The 17,800-nt window shown below is 34.4% G+C and overlaps 1 protein-coding gene across 5 annotated transcripts in view; it reads right to left on the bottom strand.

The window, feature by feature from the left end:
- Positions 1 to 17,800, bottom strand: part of LOC138315670 (stimulated by retinoic acid gene 6 protein-like) — a 94,322-nt gene that overhangs the window by 16,440 nt on the left and 60,082 nt on the right. The window contains exons 1-15 of one of the 5 annotated variants that reach the window (XM_069256855.1): positions 12,866 to 12,920; positions 12,167 to 12,254; positions 11,447 to 11,529; positions 10,960 to 11,104; positions 9,970 to 10,090; positions 9,599 to 9,659; positions 8,132 to 8,254; positions 7,873 to 7,911; positions 7,316 to 7,401; positions 6,979 to 7,096; positions 5,088 to 5,217; positions 3,936 to 4,093; positions 2,727 to 2,775; positions 2,251 to 2,368; positions 1,396 to 1,527 (exon numbers count right to left, since the gene is read on the bottom strand). In XM_069256855.1, the coding sequence (XP_069112956.1) occupies positions 1,396 to 1,527; positions 2,251 to 2,368; positions 2,727 to 2,775; positions 3,936 to 4,093; positions 5,088 to 5,217; positions 6,979 to 7,096; positions 7,316 to 7,401; positions 7,873 to 7,911; positions 8,132 to 8,254; positions 9,599 to 9,659; positions 9,970 to 10,090; positions 10,960 to 11,014 (1,190 nt within the window). In that variant the 5' untranslated portion in view covers positions 11,015 to 11,104; positions 11,447 to 11,529; positions 12,167 to 12,254; positions 12,866 to 12,920. Of the gene's footprint in view, positions 1 to 1,395; positions 1,528 to 2,250; positions 2,369 to 2,726; positions 2,776 to 3,935; positions 4,094 to 5,087; positions 5,218 to 6,978; positions 7,097 to 7,315; positions 7,402 to 7,872; positions 7,912 to 8,131; positions 8,255 to 8,473; positions 8,706 to 9,598; positions 9,660 to 9,969; positions 10,091 to 10,959; positions 11,105 to 11,446; positions 11,530 to 12,166; positions 12,255 to 12,668; positions 12,688 to 12,865; positions 12,921 to 17,800 lie in introns of those variants that run through there. The other 4 variants (XM_069256856.1, XM_069256860.1, XM_069256859.1 and 1 more) reach the window with 4 other exon arrangements.

Raw genomic sequence — 17,800 nt, 5'->3', positions numbered from 1 at the left:
CCAACATAGCCACTGTAGTCTGTGACCTGATAGTGCCCACGTAGCCACCGTGGTCTGTGACCTGATAGTGCCAACAGAGCCACAGTAGTTTGTGACTTGATACTGCCAACATAGTTACCATAGTCTGTGACCTGATAGTGCTAACATAGCCACCGTGGTCTGTGGCCTGATAGTGACAACATAGCCACCCTGGTCTGTGACCTGATAGTGCCAACATAGCCAACATAGTCTGTGACCTGATAGTGCCAACATAGCCACCGTAGTCTGTGACCTGATAGTGCTAACATAGCTACCGTGGTTTGTGACCTGATAGTGTCAACATAGCCACCGTGGTCTGTGACCTGATAGCGTCAACATAGCCACCGTGGTCTGTGACCTGATTGTGTCCACAAAGCCACCGTGGTCTGTGACCTGATAGTACTAACATAGCCACCGAAGTCTGTGACCTGATAGTGCCAACATAGCCATCGTAGTCTGTGACCTGATAGTGCCAACATAGCTACCGTAGTATGTGACCTGATAGTACCAACATAGGCACCGTGGTCTGTGCCTGATAATGCCAATATAGCCACCGTGGTCTGTGCCTGATAGTGCCAACATAACCACCGAAGTCTGAGACCTGATAGTGCCAACATAGCTATCGTAGTCTGTGACCTGATAGTGCCAACATAGCCACCGTAGTCTGTGACCTGATAGTACCAACATAGCCACCGTGGTCTGTGCCTGATAATGCCAACATAGCCACCGTGGTCTGTGCCTGATAGTGCCAACATAGCCACCGTAGTCTGTGACCTGATAGTGCCAACATAGCCACCATAGTCTGTGACCTGATAGTGCCAACATAGCCACCGTAGTCTGTGACCTGATAGTGGCAACATAGCCACCATAGTCTGTGACCTGATAGTGCCAACGTAGCCACCGTGGTCTGTGACCTGATAGTGCCAACAGAGCCACAGTAGTTTGTGACTTGATAGTGCCAACATAGTTACCATAGTCTGTGACCTGATAGTGCCAACATAGCCACCGTGGTCTGTGGCCTGATAGTGACAACATAGCCACCGTGGTTTGTGTCTAATTATGCCAACATAGCCACCGTGGTCTGTGCCTGATAGTGCCAACGTAGCCACCGTGGTCTGTGACCTGTTAGTGCCAACATAGCCACCGTAGTCTGTGACCTAATAGTGCCAACATAGCCACCATTGTCTGTGACGTGATAGTTCCAACATAGCCACAGTAGTCTGTGACTTGATAGTGCCACCATAGCCACCATAATTTGTGACCTGATAGTGCCAACATACCCACCGTAGTCTGTGACCTTATAGTGCCAACATAGCCACCGTGGTCTGTGACCTGATAGTGCCAACAAGCTAGGCTTAAGATCAAACTACGACCTACCTGTTCTTCAAAGATAACACTTTGTCGTTTTTGCCGGTTTCTGTGTTAAGCACGTCATGGTCGTGCAGGAGCCATCTTTTAGATATGAATTTCTGAACTATATTAATCAACAGCCGTATAGCTGTTGTTGATCTGAAACATTTTAACAAAAACAACATTGATTGATATAACTTAATATTCATAAACCGAACTTCATGAAAACTTATTGATAATATGCTATTAATTTTGTTTATTTTAAAGTTATATGTGCCATACTGAACGAAAATTAGTATATCCGGTATTTTGTTTTTCCTTAAGTGATCTGTTAAAAACCATAATATGTGGCAGACAAGCATGTGTGAATATTAGTTACAACACATAATTTATGCACGGTAAAACTCATAGTGTTAAGCCTTATATTCAGAAATCACTTTACAATAAGTAATAACATCGTAAAAATAAAACTACAGATAACAGATTGGCTTCATGGCCTGATCGTATATACTCATTTCACTGCACCTTAGATGTAAATATTATAATTTTTGGCAGTTTCATCTCTTTTTAATACTTGAAGAATTCGAAACGGTGGTAACTTGTAGTGGGGAATAACCTATTAAAAGCTCCCCTTGCTTCATGAGTGTTGGACCTACGGCACATAACTCTAACTGAAATGAAATCACTAGATGTACATAAAGTAAATGATAATATTAGCAACGTATTCGGTGACATAATTCATGATCATATAATAACTATGTTCATATTTATACGACTAGCAGAATCATTTATGGTCGAAGTTCTCAAGGATCATGTTACTTTTGTCCGCTTTCCCTTTATTCTGTGTAATGAATACTCCGCATATAGTGACAATATACTTACACCAGTGTCAGAAAAGGTTGGAGAAAACCCAATGGGACTTTGCCGAGAATTGGCAAAACTACGAGATAGGCTATCAGCACGCAGGCGATGAAAAATACATCGATATGTATCAGATAACCTGTGAATGGAATCACAATGCACTAAAATATGGTGTCACCTTAAATTGGCTAATTGATAGCATGTTTATAAAATGAAATTATTCAATAATTTTAGAGTGACTATTTGATATAAAACCTATGAAACTTTGTAAATGATCGTTATAGACTATAGTCTATGTTCTTCGATGGTCATGCGACTTGTCACCAATGTGTATTTAATTTAAAACAGATTGAATAGATGATGCTTCAGTAATAATAAGGCGGGCAATGAACATTTTGAATAGCAAATAATATAATAATCCACTAATTATTTAGTAGGCACTTTATTTGGTTTTTCATTCTGATAAGTTTTATTTTAGCGTGAATTGCAATACTCACCCCAAAACAGATATGCTATTTGGTAGCCCGGATAATGTAAATTGTCAATCTGAAAATTGTAAAATACTCTCAGAACAAAATCAATTGGTAGCAATCTTTTCAAATCAGAGGAAATATAATTCAAATGAAATCATTTAACTAGTAATGTTCGTCTCTATTACTGACATTATTGAATATATCAGGTTAATCAATGGATAAGTTTGTGATGATTTTTTGTTGGCGTTGCCTCCCTTGGGTAGTGTATGGTAAGCGTTGGTGATACATGTACTTCAATTTTACTAATTAAGTTGGATTGAATTGCCAAAATGGTAAAACATACCTTACAATATTGAGGCGATATAAAAAGTAATTCAATAGGCTCATGCAGTTTATTTTTATAGAGTACTGAACAATGAATTAGAACTGCAAGTGAGGTATACCACTGATAGGAACATGAATCTATATTGTAAAGAATCACACAGATATTCGTTTGGTGTATGTCCTAGGCTCAGTTATAACCGGAACAACTTAAGCCTCATTAATTAATCAAAATTTATCAGTTATAACCGGAACAACTTAAGCCCCATTCATTAATCAAAATATGTCAGTTATAACCGGAACAACTTAAGCCCCATTCATTAATCAAAATGTATCAGTTATAACCGGAACAACTTAAGCCCCATTCATTAATCGAAATGTATCAGTTATAACCGGAACAACTTAAGCCCCATTCATTAATCAAAATATGTCAGTTATAACCGGAACAACTTAAGCCCCATTCATTAATCAAAATGTATCAGTTATAACCGGAACAACTTAAGCCCCATTCATTAATCAAAATATGTCAGTTATAACCGGAACAACTTAAGCCCCATTCATTAATCAAAATATGTCAGTTATAACCGGAACAACTTAAGCCCCATTCATTATTCATTCCGGAACAAGAACGTTAATCCTCATCGACCAATGATGCGTGGAGCTCGATACTTTGCTCGTTTAGACATTGGCGAACACTAACTTGTTTTGAGATTGAAATTGATCACTGTACAAAGTACTGTGTAAAAAAATCCCGAAAAAGGGGCGGCTTAAAAAGACTGTCTGGTGACGTGCACGTTACATAGTGGTGTCGGTGCCGGTGTGTGAACGGTTCTGGGTCAGAAGCTCCTGAACAATGGGACGCTTGAAAAGGTAACTTTGCTAGGACTTTTTTTTTAAGTATTTAGCCCTTACCATTACTGTGATAGCTGACTGATGATATGCCTCGTTCGGAATGACGGAGAAATCTCCCCTATAGAGTGCCATCATGTTCCTCCGATAGGAAACCATAATTTGGAAAATGGAAATCCCAGATAGAAGGGTGGCTAATATCAGCGATACGTAGAAGGATACTATAAACAGAAATAAACTGTAAATATACTAACGGCTTAGCAAAGACAGAGAATTTGTCAACATGTGTGGTTTGAAACAGAAAACTAAATTTTACGTTTTAGAGAACATTAAAACAAAACAAAAAACGCCTGGAAATCCTAATCGGCTTCCAAATTACGTACTGTAAATAGGCATATTTTGGATGTGGTCATATTTTGGCTTATTTGGCGTTTGGCACGAACGTTTAACACCTCAGCATTTAACTACGTATTAATTTGTTTGTTTATTTTTTATCAGGACAAAATACATCTACGTGTTATTGTTATGGAAGACCAATATTTCAAAAGGTCTAAATATCGATATGCCTTTAAATCAAATAACGTCAGTTTTTCATTGTTGAGGGATCTTTGCTACGAAAGGACGTGTGAACCAAGTTAGTCTTCAGAATTTAATGTTTCGTTCAGATAAAAGTTATGCGCCAATTACAGTACACTGGAAAACGCCAAATTTAAATACACCAAAATTAAACCCTATTTTGATAAAAAAAACGCCAAGATTTCCCGACGCCAAAATATCCAAATTTAAGGTACGTACATATCTGAGGACAGTATACAATCAGCAATATGGAAATCCAGAATGATTGCCGAATGAACATTGAAATAAGACAAATAAGAACTGTTTCTAGTGGCTGTGTGGGCGAGTGATATCTCGAATCGATAGGCCGAAGAACCAGACATGTAGTTCCAGTCATAATTCCATCAGGATAACAGACACATTGAATTTTGACCAAACACACGTAAAACTGACAAATCAATATCTGTCTTTACCTTGAAGTTGACACAATATGTAATAACCAAATTCTAGTGTGTCCCATTAAACTCTAGGTAAATTACTTTTAGAGTCGATTATTTGTTATTCATACGATATCACATTTTCATCTTCACATGGACACTTTTCATTCATTTATTGGCAAACAATCTTGACAACCAGTTTGATCAATATATTAACACGTACCTGTCAAAACGTCGTAAAATTCATCTTTGAATTCAAATAAGACAGAAGAATTTTTAAATTCGAGATTGTCGACAAACTCAGCCAGTGATATTATCTCATATGTTCCAACCCCGAAAACAGATACAGTCACCTTTCGGAAATAAAAAGATTTTTTCACTTTAAATACATTTTACAGTATGCAAAGACAAATACAAAATAAACATCTCTTTCACTCTCATTTTCTCACTTATAATATTTAGCATACAAAAATTGTATTTTAAATGCATTGGTTTAAGACACCAGACAATTAAAATTTTTGATTATTTTTTCTAATATTACATTTTGGTAATGAAAAATACTGGATTTCATTTGGAGTGCGTCTACAATGCATTTGAATAAATTTCTCTGTGAGAATAGAAATATTTATATTCACATAATATTAATCCTTAACAAGATTTGATAATACACCCGATTTAAGATAAAACACATTTAGTTTGCCATTGCACAAGGAGGAAAACCTTTCAGAATTATAATAACGATCAGCATTACAGAGTTTTGTGCTTAGTATTGTTAACCACGCTTGCTAAATAGAATTTCATGTTTTGAAAATTTGATTTACACAGAAGTTTTCGAGAAAATACAGTTTTCAATTCTGCTCCATAATCTGTCGACATGCTCATAGAATATATGTAATACGGTTTCCTCCCTCTGCTAACAGAACGGACATAATGGGTTATCTAAAATATTAATTCTTGTCAAAAAACCATTAGTTGCCAATATTCTATGGGTGATTATATACTGGAACCACTTTAGAATAACAGCCTTTGTTGTACTCAGAGTAACATTTTGCAAGATTTTCACTACAATTTCATTTACATTTAATATGTTTGACCACATTTCAATATATTTAGTAGCGTAATTAATTTTTGGAATAAAAATAGTATTCATGTCTCTACAACCTTTTTTGTTCTTATTTATTAGTTCAAAGCAGATTGTATAAAAGGCTGGAGAAATTGTTCTGTAGGAACAACTTGGAAATAGGAAGTAAACAAAGGAATCATAGAGGAAATAAAAAGTTGTTTTACCGAGGAAATATGAAGCGCACTTGAAATTGTTTTTCGCCATTCATTATCTTACTGTTAAGAACACTGGTATCAAGGTTTATTACTTTACAACAACGCAGGTGAGCGTTTTCATCATAGACGACTAAATAAGGGATACATATTTTACATGCCCCAGCATTTTCTTGAGCGTTCGCACTCTGTCCATTGGCGAAGTACCTGTGTCCATGAAATTTATTTTTAGCCTGTGGTTCGGTATGACGAGTTCATCTATATTTAGATATACAATGAACATTGATATTTTTGCGAGTGGTTTTTGTCGTTTTTTTAGCTTTCAAACAGTTCGCGGTGTGCCATTTTTCGCCATTTTTCGCGCTATGCATATATAATAATAATATGTATATGTAGACTTTGCACTTGCTCAAAATTTCGGGCGGAAATTTGCGAAAGAAGAGAACATGTAAAAGCTACGAACTACTACTTGCAGAGTGATATATCTTTGGAGGCGCTCCTGTTTCTTGTCATATCCCTTCCAGTTGATGCCAATATGTTACGTACCAACGATCTAGCTATCATTAAGAGACCAAGAAAGACTAAATCAGTCTCTTTTAATACACTCGCCTTACGAATCCACATTTCTCTAATTGAGTATCATTCCCAATAAACCTTAATTGTTTGTAAGACAATACTGATACAGGAAATATGAAACACATTTGACCGCTTAGTCTACATTTTTTATGCTACATTTTGGAGAATGATTTACTACTCGTTATTTGGCCATTCCTCCCAATATAAGCAATGCTACATTTTAATCAGATTATGTGATATTGCTGTGTATATAGAATACAAACCTGATACAGGCATAAGAGAGCCACAGTAAATGTGACAACCACCCTACGTGAGTATCTGAAGGGTCGTTCTTTCTTGTAGCTTAGTTGTATGGTATCAAGAAGTTTGTTTATAAACTGACTGAAAGGAAAAAATGTTTTTATTTAACAATAGAAATAACCATAACAGTAACAAAATGAGTACATGCATAATCTGACTACTCTCACACTCACAAAAATATGTCATGAAATCGCCATAGTGGGCAATACATTATGTTTCCTTTTTAGCACTGACTAGTAATAATTTTGTTTTATACATACTCTACTATTATCATTCAGAAACAGCTGATGCGCGACTTACCCAGGTGATGTCGAGTTGTCTGGCTTTAGAAATAACATTCTGACATGTTGTATTTGTTTCGCATTCGCAAGGCGGTCATTTTTTGCCTACAGAAATAGAATACAAAACGTATGAAACTGAGTTTCATTTCCATTCTTTTGTTTTTATTTATCTATTAATTCATTTATATCCATTCCAAAATACACGTCTCTTTCATATCTTCTATTTTAATAATGCGCATGATTATTTGATTATTTTTTTGAATATTGGTTGTTACTTTCTCGATCCGTTTTTTTTAAACTAGCCAGTTATTTATATTTTGGAAATCTCGATTTTCGTGTTAAACTTACTCGCCGGACATTTAATATCAAATGGTAATAATATAATATGCATAGTACATTATATACCTAGTTTGGTATATTTTCAAGATAATTGAATACATCTAATATATAAAACACACAGCATCTATAATGGTTAACATTTTCAAAATCAGTGTGAAAATATTATATAAATAAGTTAAATGATATATCTACATTAACAGAATATTTAGTATAAATGGTAGTGAACGTCAAACTAACCTTATCTAGTACTGCTAGCTCTATACATCCCGTATGTCCCTAAATTAATGAGAGAAATGCTCCGTTAGATGTGAAATAATCATGATATTACACAGCAACATATTTGCTAGTTACATATAACTTACTCGATATAACGTTTAAAATTTGGTATATATTCGATTCAAATAATCTTAATTTTGAAACTTTCTCTTACGACTATTTATAGACTAATTGTTTATGTTGTTATAATATTGTGACGGTATCTATACCAACAACTTACGTTTCTATAGGCATGAAATGTGTGTTTTATATCTGTTGCCAACATATAGAGGAATCTGAGAGCGAGATACAGCAGGCACACTACTTGTGGTATGTACATAGCTATTAATGTCCCAGTCAACATCTGTATTAAACAAACATCAAAACATTTCATTAGTACGGTTTATAACATGTAATTAATTATTTCAATAGGTGTGAAAATTAGCGAAGTAATATGCCGTCATTGTCTTCCGTTTTTAGTCAATATTGATAAAAATCATAACATAGACAATCAAAACAACTACATATCAAGTCTTCAACGAGAATATGTATACAATTGTCATGTATCTATTTGAAGACTTACTGTCGAAGGGAATCGTGTTACCCAGTTAATACACACGTGGACTAAGCAACATCTTTTACGTAAATCAGTTTTACTGCTCACCCTTTCACTGAACAAAAGACGTTAAAATCATTACATGATCATAAAAGAAAACCAAACTTTATTCATAATTCTAACGTCTGACTTCGAGTAAACAGGCCGCCCCTTTGAGGAAGTGTTTGGCTTCAGTTCCGTGGCCGCAACGTCAAGGTATATAAAAGTAATGTTGTTTTGCTCCTGCTTAACGTTCAGCTTGAAGGGAGTGGGACGACAGGTTGTCCAGTTGTCAGTATAATGCTAGCAGTTGGGGTGTGCTGTTACAAATGTAGGTGATTTTGGCAATATGTTTCAGTGAAATAGCACCATTGTGATAGTGAAAACTAGTTTATCCTATAACGATACATGTTTAACAATGGAAAAACCAGTATAGTTGACCGGGTGGGGTGTTTGCTTGGTGTCTTCGGCGGCATGCTTCAGTGATATAGCTAAAAAAAAAATAAATAACTCGAGTTTGATAGAAATGAAGAACAACGATCACTTGTTATTTCACTATTATAATGTGACATATCACGATCATACTGCAGCCTCCTAAAACACATTATCACTTCACACACATCATTTCTTTCATACTTGACAGGGTTATCGTGTGATTGCTAGAGAAAAGATAAATTTCCCTATCCCGATGAAAGACAGATCAAACGCGCTAGACAATGACGTCAGTAATACAATCGGCGACTATTTTTACGCACAGTGACGTTTATATCGACTGAATTTGCACCATTTCTTGTTAAAGTTTGTGAGAAAAAGAATCTTACATGGGCCAGTCAGGTTGACAGGGATATCTCAACCCTCGTGAAAGATTTTGATCATCAACCCTCAGCCAGCCTCGGGTTGATTAGCCAAAATATTTCACTCTGGTTGAGATATCCCTGTCCACTTGACAGACCCATGTAAGATTCAATTATTCATGGGAAAATAACCGATGGTTATAGGACGTTAATAAATCAAACAAACAAACCATGTAAGATTAAATTATTCATGGGAAAATAACCGAAGATAACCTTAACTTATATTGGAAATTTAAATATACCCAACCAACTTACTTACCCATTCAGACTGTTTGTAACATTTTACATAAATCTGAATTCTTAACGACGTTAGACCGAGCCTACAATCAGAAGGTGAAGATAACCATTATTACTAGTTGTAAAGAGTAGGTGATGTCTTATCCAACACTCAAATGAATTCAAAATGACGTTTATTGGCTATGTTGATAAATTAAAATGTTAGAGAAGTGTAATACCCTTCAATGAATTAAAATGATCTTGTTTTATAGCACACTTTTACATTTTAATATATTCCATAATATTTTAATGTCAATCGTTAAGTTGGTGTCTTATATGTATCCATAACGATTGAAATGCAATGATTCACATACGTTTTACATGTTGTTGTGCTAGATTGTAAAGGTATATTACCATAGAGTAGAATAGCCCAGACCAATGGTGGAATGGACGAATCTCAAGCTAGGTGTCAGACATACAAACAGGGGATAGTAGGTTAACCCAATTACAATGGACAAGAGTATGGTAAGCAGAACTGAAAGCGAAATGGGAACAAATGTTAACTACTGACAATTCAATATTTAATTTCAAGAATTGTCAATTGTGGTTCTATTCGTCTCAATTAATCTGTTTCCAATAGCGATATTCTCAAGGTTGCGATGGCCGCCGCGACCTACCGTATCTTGACTTCAACAGTTAGTAGTTACTTGTGCTGCTAATCGCGTATATAATTACCATGGTTTGATTGGTTGGTTATTTTTTTATTACAATGTGTAAAGGAGTGTGTGTGTTCCTTAATTATGTAGTTATTAATTTAGGTTCGACTGTCATAGGTAAGAGTTTATGCTATTAAAACATAATATTGTCTCCAAAATCACAAATGTTCTCACAATAACCATAATCGATAAATACAGGTACGGCCGTCAACAAAGTAACCTGAGCTGTCGTTTAGCAATATATGATTTAATTGATTTAATTGAAGTTAATGGACGTAGGCTAGAAGCCTTCATGTCATATCATAAAACATCAAAATATACATTACAATTATGTCAATGGTACAGGTATTTGTAAGCTCATACATATACATATATCAATAATTATTATAAATGTTGTCCTTTAAGTGGTTATCTAAGAAGATTTCGAATATATAAGCAAAACAAATTAGTTTGCTTTCATATCTTCCTCTAAATGTACAAAAATGCATAAATGTTAATACTTTGAAGTTGTTGGAATTGATACCCTCATACGATATTTTAACAAACTTCATTGTGCCAACATACACCAAATTTTCAGATTTTATCTGGTTTTATTATACGTTCCAGAATAATTTATAATGATATAAATATTCTCATTATTACATATGGTAACATATTCTGATCAGCGATTCATGTTACTGATACTTACATAGGACCAGCGCTGACCAGTCAAAGAATGAATCCTGTGTCCTGTAAATTGTCATAATTGATATATATATATAGTGGAGGACGTACACCCAAACGCAGCTGCATAGCCGAGGGTATCCTGATCTCCGTCCAGTAAGTTAACAGGTCTACAAATACCAAACCATGTCAATACAGTCTCTTAGAATTGACCATTCATCTGCAATATTATTAAAACATTATTAAACATTGATTTTGTACGCTTCACACAATATAAGCTGTAGCTTATACAATAAATTTGTTAATCAAACGTTATCTATTATTTTATACTGCAAAAACCATACGTTAAAGATATTAAAATTTAAAGATCATTGTAAAGATAGAACATTTAGACTCTGTTGAGGAATATTTCCAATGATCAATGACTAAAAGTGTATATTTCATGACTTACACAAGGCAATGTGAGAAGGAATGTTATATAAAGTGGTAATAGAATAAGTATGTATACAAACATTAAACATTTCCATCTCCCTCGACAGCATTGGTAAGCATCCTTTCGCTTCTCAATCACTGACAGAACACCAATCAGACAGATCTAAAACAAACATATTACATTCTTTTTGTTATTATATATGAACGTGTCAGTCTATCAGTCTTACCGACAACATACGCCTAAGCATAATTATCTTGGAAACATAGATTATTGTTAAATGGCACTATCTTCACATCTAAGGATTTGTAAATGAAGTTTGTTTAAATCCACTTTGCGGGTAAGCGATGATCAAGTGAATAAGATGTCCCAACATATGACCATAAGCCGTCCACTTGGGATGCAGTTGTAAGGTACTGACCGGTGTCGGTGGCTTTCTCCGGGTACTCCGACTATCCTCCCTAAATAACCCTGGTTGTTATTATGACGTTAAAGTGACTAATAATATACCGTTAAAACAGATGACGTCATACAACTTACATAATTATATATCACAAAACGTACACTTTCTCTCAATTAATAAATGAATATAACAAATATAATACAGTGTATAAAATTGTAAAAATAATATAAAAAAAATTAATAGATATTATTTATTAAGTGATTTTCCAAACATTATATATATTAGTTTGTGATACATGCGTTTCTTTATTTACATTATTGATAAAAGAAGCAAATATGATCTATTTGACTGAAGCTGTGTTATCAGTTACAGTATTATATTACATAATATTCGTCTTACCGCCGCCAAGATAGCGTATACTTCCTTCTCGCCTAAGCGTACATTAGCTTGGTCTAAACATGAGACTTCACCACCACCAGTGCTGTTTCTAACGATTAAATAAACAAGCATATACATTAATGTTTTATCTTTTTACCTGTTAGTGTATAATGACAGAGATATTGATAATTGTTAAAAGTTCATGTTAATATAAAGTTAATTTATGCGATCGTTCAATTTAATAATGCGTTATTTTTGTCAATGCAAACTGTGATTCCTTTACTGTAATAATTCAGTAAATATGTATTTTATCAATATTGTTGTGTAGTTTATGCCAGTGTCTGGCAGTTACAACAATGATACAGAATAAAAAAAACATTTTTGAAATATATCATTAATGAAGTCCTATAACGTTTGTCATTATTTGCGCCCTGGATATGTATGAGGATAAAACAGGTTTTAATATCTACATAAGCATTTTATATGTAATTTACGCGAATCTGGAGGAGGTTTTGTTCTTTACCAATGACAATAGGTTATCAATGACCAATATCATTTTCGTGATCAGTCTCAAAATAGCCATGGACGTCATTGTAACGGGAAGGACGAACTATAACAAGGTAATTGTAAGATCCTGTCTTCGCCATCAAATATTGGTCTGGCCTCATCTAGCACAACAAAAAGTACATTCTTTATGGTTATAAACAGAGGTATACTTACATGGAGGACGCCATTACCGCCAGTGTGTTTAATCTTAAAACTTACTACATGTTATCAGATATGGCGGTTTATCTGTAGTATACGGAATACGAGGGCGGACAAGCCATTGATTTGCAGAAGGACGTGTTCTCCTTTTGTTAATCAAAGCACTGAAAGTACTTGAAGTTTGGAATCAAAACATAATAGTGATACATATTTTTGTTGTTTCTATGTGATATAACCAGTTGTTGTCATTCCCTATAGTTAAAACAGGATAACGCAATGACCGCCTTGGTATTGTAAGGAAATTGGAACAGATTTATTTTTCAATTTTAGAGAGTGAAGCTAATTGGCATTTGCCTTCCGGGCACCATCCCTGCGATATTTCCCACAATTCGGATAAATTTGAAAAAAATCCTCCACTTTACATTTACATGATTTCGCTCAAAGAGAAACGCTTCTTTGATCATCAAGAAAAGATACATTCACTAAACCGAATGAGTGTGTAATCCTTTTTCAAAATAAAAAAAAATAAACATCTACGTACTGATATCATAGCAATTTTCCCGTTGCAACTGCTACAGGATATTCTAATTGTCTAGTACTCAGCTCTATGTCTGGATAATGTCAATACAAATGCTGAAAATGAATTGTATATTGATGTTGTTTCGCTTATTTTGTTGACTTTAAATTCGTAAACTGAACTTAACCGTCCGAAGAGCGTCAGAACGTTTGTTTTCAACGAAAATAAACACCGTAGTAATAAAGACCTGCCAAGTATGGCAACAATTGATATTTGTATCGGGGAAACAGGGACACAAAAAGTTGATTTTCTCCAAAAATGCGTAAACTACAATATATTAATTTTGTTGGAACATTTAAAAATCATTCTGATTTCAGAACAGTTCTAATTTTGAAGATACCTTCAATAGCATTTTTAGGTCACCTGAGACGAAGTCTCAAGTGACCTATTCTAATCGCCTTTTGTCCGTCGTCGTGCGTCGTGCGTCGTGCGTCGTGTGTCGTGCGTCGTCCGTCGTATGTCCGTAAACAATTTACATTTTCGACTTCTTCTCCAAAACTGCTGAAGCAATTTCAATGAAATTTTGCACAAACCTTCTAAGGCATAAGGCCAAAATTGTGAATTATATGGTCCCCACCCCCCAGGGGGCTGTGGGAGGGGCCAAAAGGGGTAAAATTGAGTAAAATTTCAAAAATCTTCTTCTCTACTCACAGATGTGGTAGAATCAAATACTCTTCATAGATAGAAAGGTCTTAAGGTCCTTTACAAAAATTGTGAATTATATGACCCTGGGGTCTCTAGTTTCCCCCTGGGGAGGGGGTTAAGTTTACTATAGTTTATATTGGGAAAACACATTTTTGCGCATAATTTGGTCATTTGTAATAGGAAATGAGTCAAATGTTGTCAGAATTATCAGTATGACATGGCCATTTAATCCTATTAACAAATTTTCTATGACTGACCCCCAGGGGTCTTAGGGGCGGGGTCAAAAGGGGTCAAATAGACTAAAACTTCAAAAATCTTCTTCTGAAATTCTGGAAATGGTAGAATCAAATTCTTTTCATAAATAGAAAGGTCTTAAGGTCCTTTACACAAATTGTGAATTATATGACCCTGGGGTCTCATGTTTCCCCCTGGGGAGGGGGTCAAGTTTACTATAGTTTATATAGGGAAAACACATTTATGAGCATGTTTTGCTCAATTTTCATTGGAAACGAGTCAAACTTGGTTAGAATTATTAGCCTGAGATAGCATTTTAATATCATATCCACATTGGTCCTGGCTGACCCCCTGGGGGCAGAGGGGCGGGGCTAAAAAAGGGTCAAATAGGCTAAAACTTCAAAAATCTTCTTCTGAAATTCTGGAAAAAGTAGAATCAAATACTTTTCATAAATAGAAAGGTCTTAAGGTCCTTTACAAAAATTGTGAATTATATGACCCTGGGGTCTCACGTTTCCCCCTGGGGAGGGGGTCAAGTTTACTATAGTTTATATAGAGAAAACACATTTATGAGCATTTGTTGCTCAATTATCATTGGAAACGAGTCAAACTTGGTTAGAATTATTAGCCTGAGATAGCATTTTAATATCATATCCATATATTGGTCCAGGCCGACCCCATGGGGGCAGATGGGCGGGGCCAAAAAAGGTCAAATAGGCTAAAACTTCAAAAATATTCTTTTAAAATTCTGGAAATGGTACAATCAAATACACTTTATAGATGAAAAGGTCTTAAAGTTTGTTTATAAAAATTGTGAATTATATGACCCTGGGGTCTCACGTTACCCCCTGGGGAGGGGTCAAGTTTACTTTACTTTATATAAGAAAAACATATTTGTGAACATTATTTGCCCAATTTCCGTAGGAAATTAGTCAAACTTGATTAGAATTATTAGCCTAAGATATAGCATTTTAACATCCATATCCGTCCTTGATGACCCTCTGGGGGACCAGAGGGGCAGGACCAAACAGGGTCAAAATGATTAAAATTTAAAAAAAATACCTCTAAGTTCACAGGTTTGATGGAAGCAAATACTCTTCATTGTCTAAAAAGTCAAATTTATAAATCACTTACCAACTTCAAGGCCCAGCATATAGTGTTTATATGTCTTTAATTTTTTTCATTATTTGTTTCATTATATATTCTAACTCAGGTGACCGTTAAGGCCCATGGGCCTCTTGTTATTATTATTATAATACATTATGAAAGTTAATTATTCTGTATTTAAAATTGTGTACAAAAATCTACAAAATGGTAAGAGATATGCTCATGAACTTATTGTCGTGTTGTATAGCACGAGTTGAAGGGGTGACCGCAACATTTTCATGTTGGTCGAAAATCCAAAATATGGCCGCTATGACGTCATACCTCAAAAGTTTAAAACAGTTATAACTCGAAAATCGTTTGAGATACAGCAAATATTTGTGATGTTTTATGCATATCGTATTAAAGACTATCTTTTTAATATATTGTAATTAGGTCAAAGGTCAAATAAAAACGTTCGCTGCGGGGTCAAAGTTAACCTTTTTTTTTTTTTTTTGCAAAAATATAATTTTTACAGATAAATGCAGAATGTCATTCGGTTGAATTTGATGTCTTTGATTTTTCGGTAGCATTTCCTGTTAATGTTTTTTAACATTTAAAAACAAAATGTTTAACATAGTATTGTGTTTTTGTTTACGCTCTACAAGTAAAATAAAAAGACATAGGATAAAAACTATTTCAGAATATTAAAGACATTTATCTTAATATGTGCAGTGAATAAAATCAGGTAGGTAAAAAATCAAATATGGCCGCCATGACTTAAAAGATAAAACTCAAAAAGTATAAAACTGATTTAAAATCTGAAGATAATATAATGTTGTAAGGAATTTCTATATCGAACTTTATTTCTTTACCTGCTAATGCAAAATATATTTCATTAAAAGGTTCGCTAGAGGTCAAATTTTACCAATTGTTACTATTTTCAGTTTTTTTTTTTTTTTTTTTAAATTTTTTTTCCAGAGGTTTGCAGTATGTGATGATTTTGATCTCTTCATATTTAAGATCGGTTCACTAATATTTTTTGGACGTAATTTATAATTTACAAAGGAGTTTTTGACAATTTCGTAAATTGTATTTTGAAGAATTTCCCCGATTCCAAGAGTCCGATCAAAACCAAACTCACACAAAATGTTCCTTATGTAACCACTATAAAATCATGTGAATATGGCGTCGATTAAAATTCAAATATCATAATTATCAGTAGGCAAGGTCATTTGTATTGGATGTGTTCATCTCTTATTTCCATACCGGGGACTATTACAAACCAGATCTCCTACCCGGTTACATTACATTTGAAAGTCACTGCGTGTATCAGGTGCATTTTGTTATTTCTTCATAATAGGGTAGCTATATCACTATTCACTCCATTACTTCATCATTGTTTGAAAATCAGTGGTTTAAAATGTTATGTATCCTGGCGTAGGATGATTGAACAAACTTCTGATCCAATGTTCGTTAATTCAATCATGCTCATTATTAACGAAAATGAATAATTATATAATTGTATATATATATGCTTTAAGCCATGTGTTGTGCGGTTTTATTTGTCATACAAATAAATTGTATAAATATACCCTTTAAGCCATGTGTTGTGCGGTTTTATCTGTCATACACATAATTTATATATATATACGCTTTAAGCCATGTGTTGTGCGGTTTTATCTGTCATACACATAATTTGTATATATATACACTTTAAGCCATGTGTTGTGCGGTTTTATCTGTCATACACATAATTTGTATATATATACGCTTTAAGCCATGTGTTGTGCGGTTTTATCTGTCATGCACATAAATTGTATATACATGTATATACCCTTTAAGCCATGTGTTGTGCGGTTTTATCTGTCATACACATAATTTGTATATATATACGTTTTGTGTTGTGCGGTTTTATCTGTCATACACATAATTTGTATATATATATACGCTTTGTGTTGTGCGGTTTTATCTGTCATACACATAAATTGTATATATATACGATTTGTGTTGTGCGGTTTTATCTGTCATACACATAATTTGTATATATATACGCTTTGTGTTGTGCGGTTTTATCTGTCATACACATAATTTGTATATATATACGCTTTGTGTTGTGCGGTTTTATCTGTCATACACATACTTTGTATATATATACGCTTTGTGTTGTGCGGTTTTATCTGTCATACACATAATTTGCGAAACTTTGGACCAAGGAATGTTTGGGTTTTTTTCGGAAAACTCAGTCTAATATTCTACTATAAAATCTCCAGAACCTTTGTTTTGTTTTTATTACATACGGATTCCGAACAAAATAAGAATAGGATAGGGATCGGTATTACAAACATTTTTATTAGCAGATAACATACAAAATACATTAGAAGCAATTGCAACGAAAGCAAAGTATTTAA

Source organism: Argopecten irradians, chromosome 2 (genome assembly GCF_041381155.1).
Source record: "Argopecten irradians isolate NY chromosome 2, Ai_NY, whole genome shotgun sequence".
Lineage (NCBI taxonomy): Eukaryota > Metazoa > Mollusca > Bivalvia > Pectinida > Pectinidae > Argopecten > Argopecten irradians.
The sequence above is the reverse complement of the archived record's forward strand: the minus strand, read 5'-3'. Positions and strand labels throughout refer to the sequence as shown.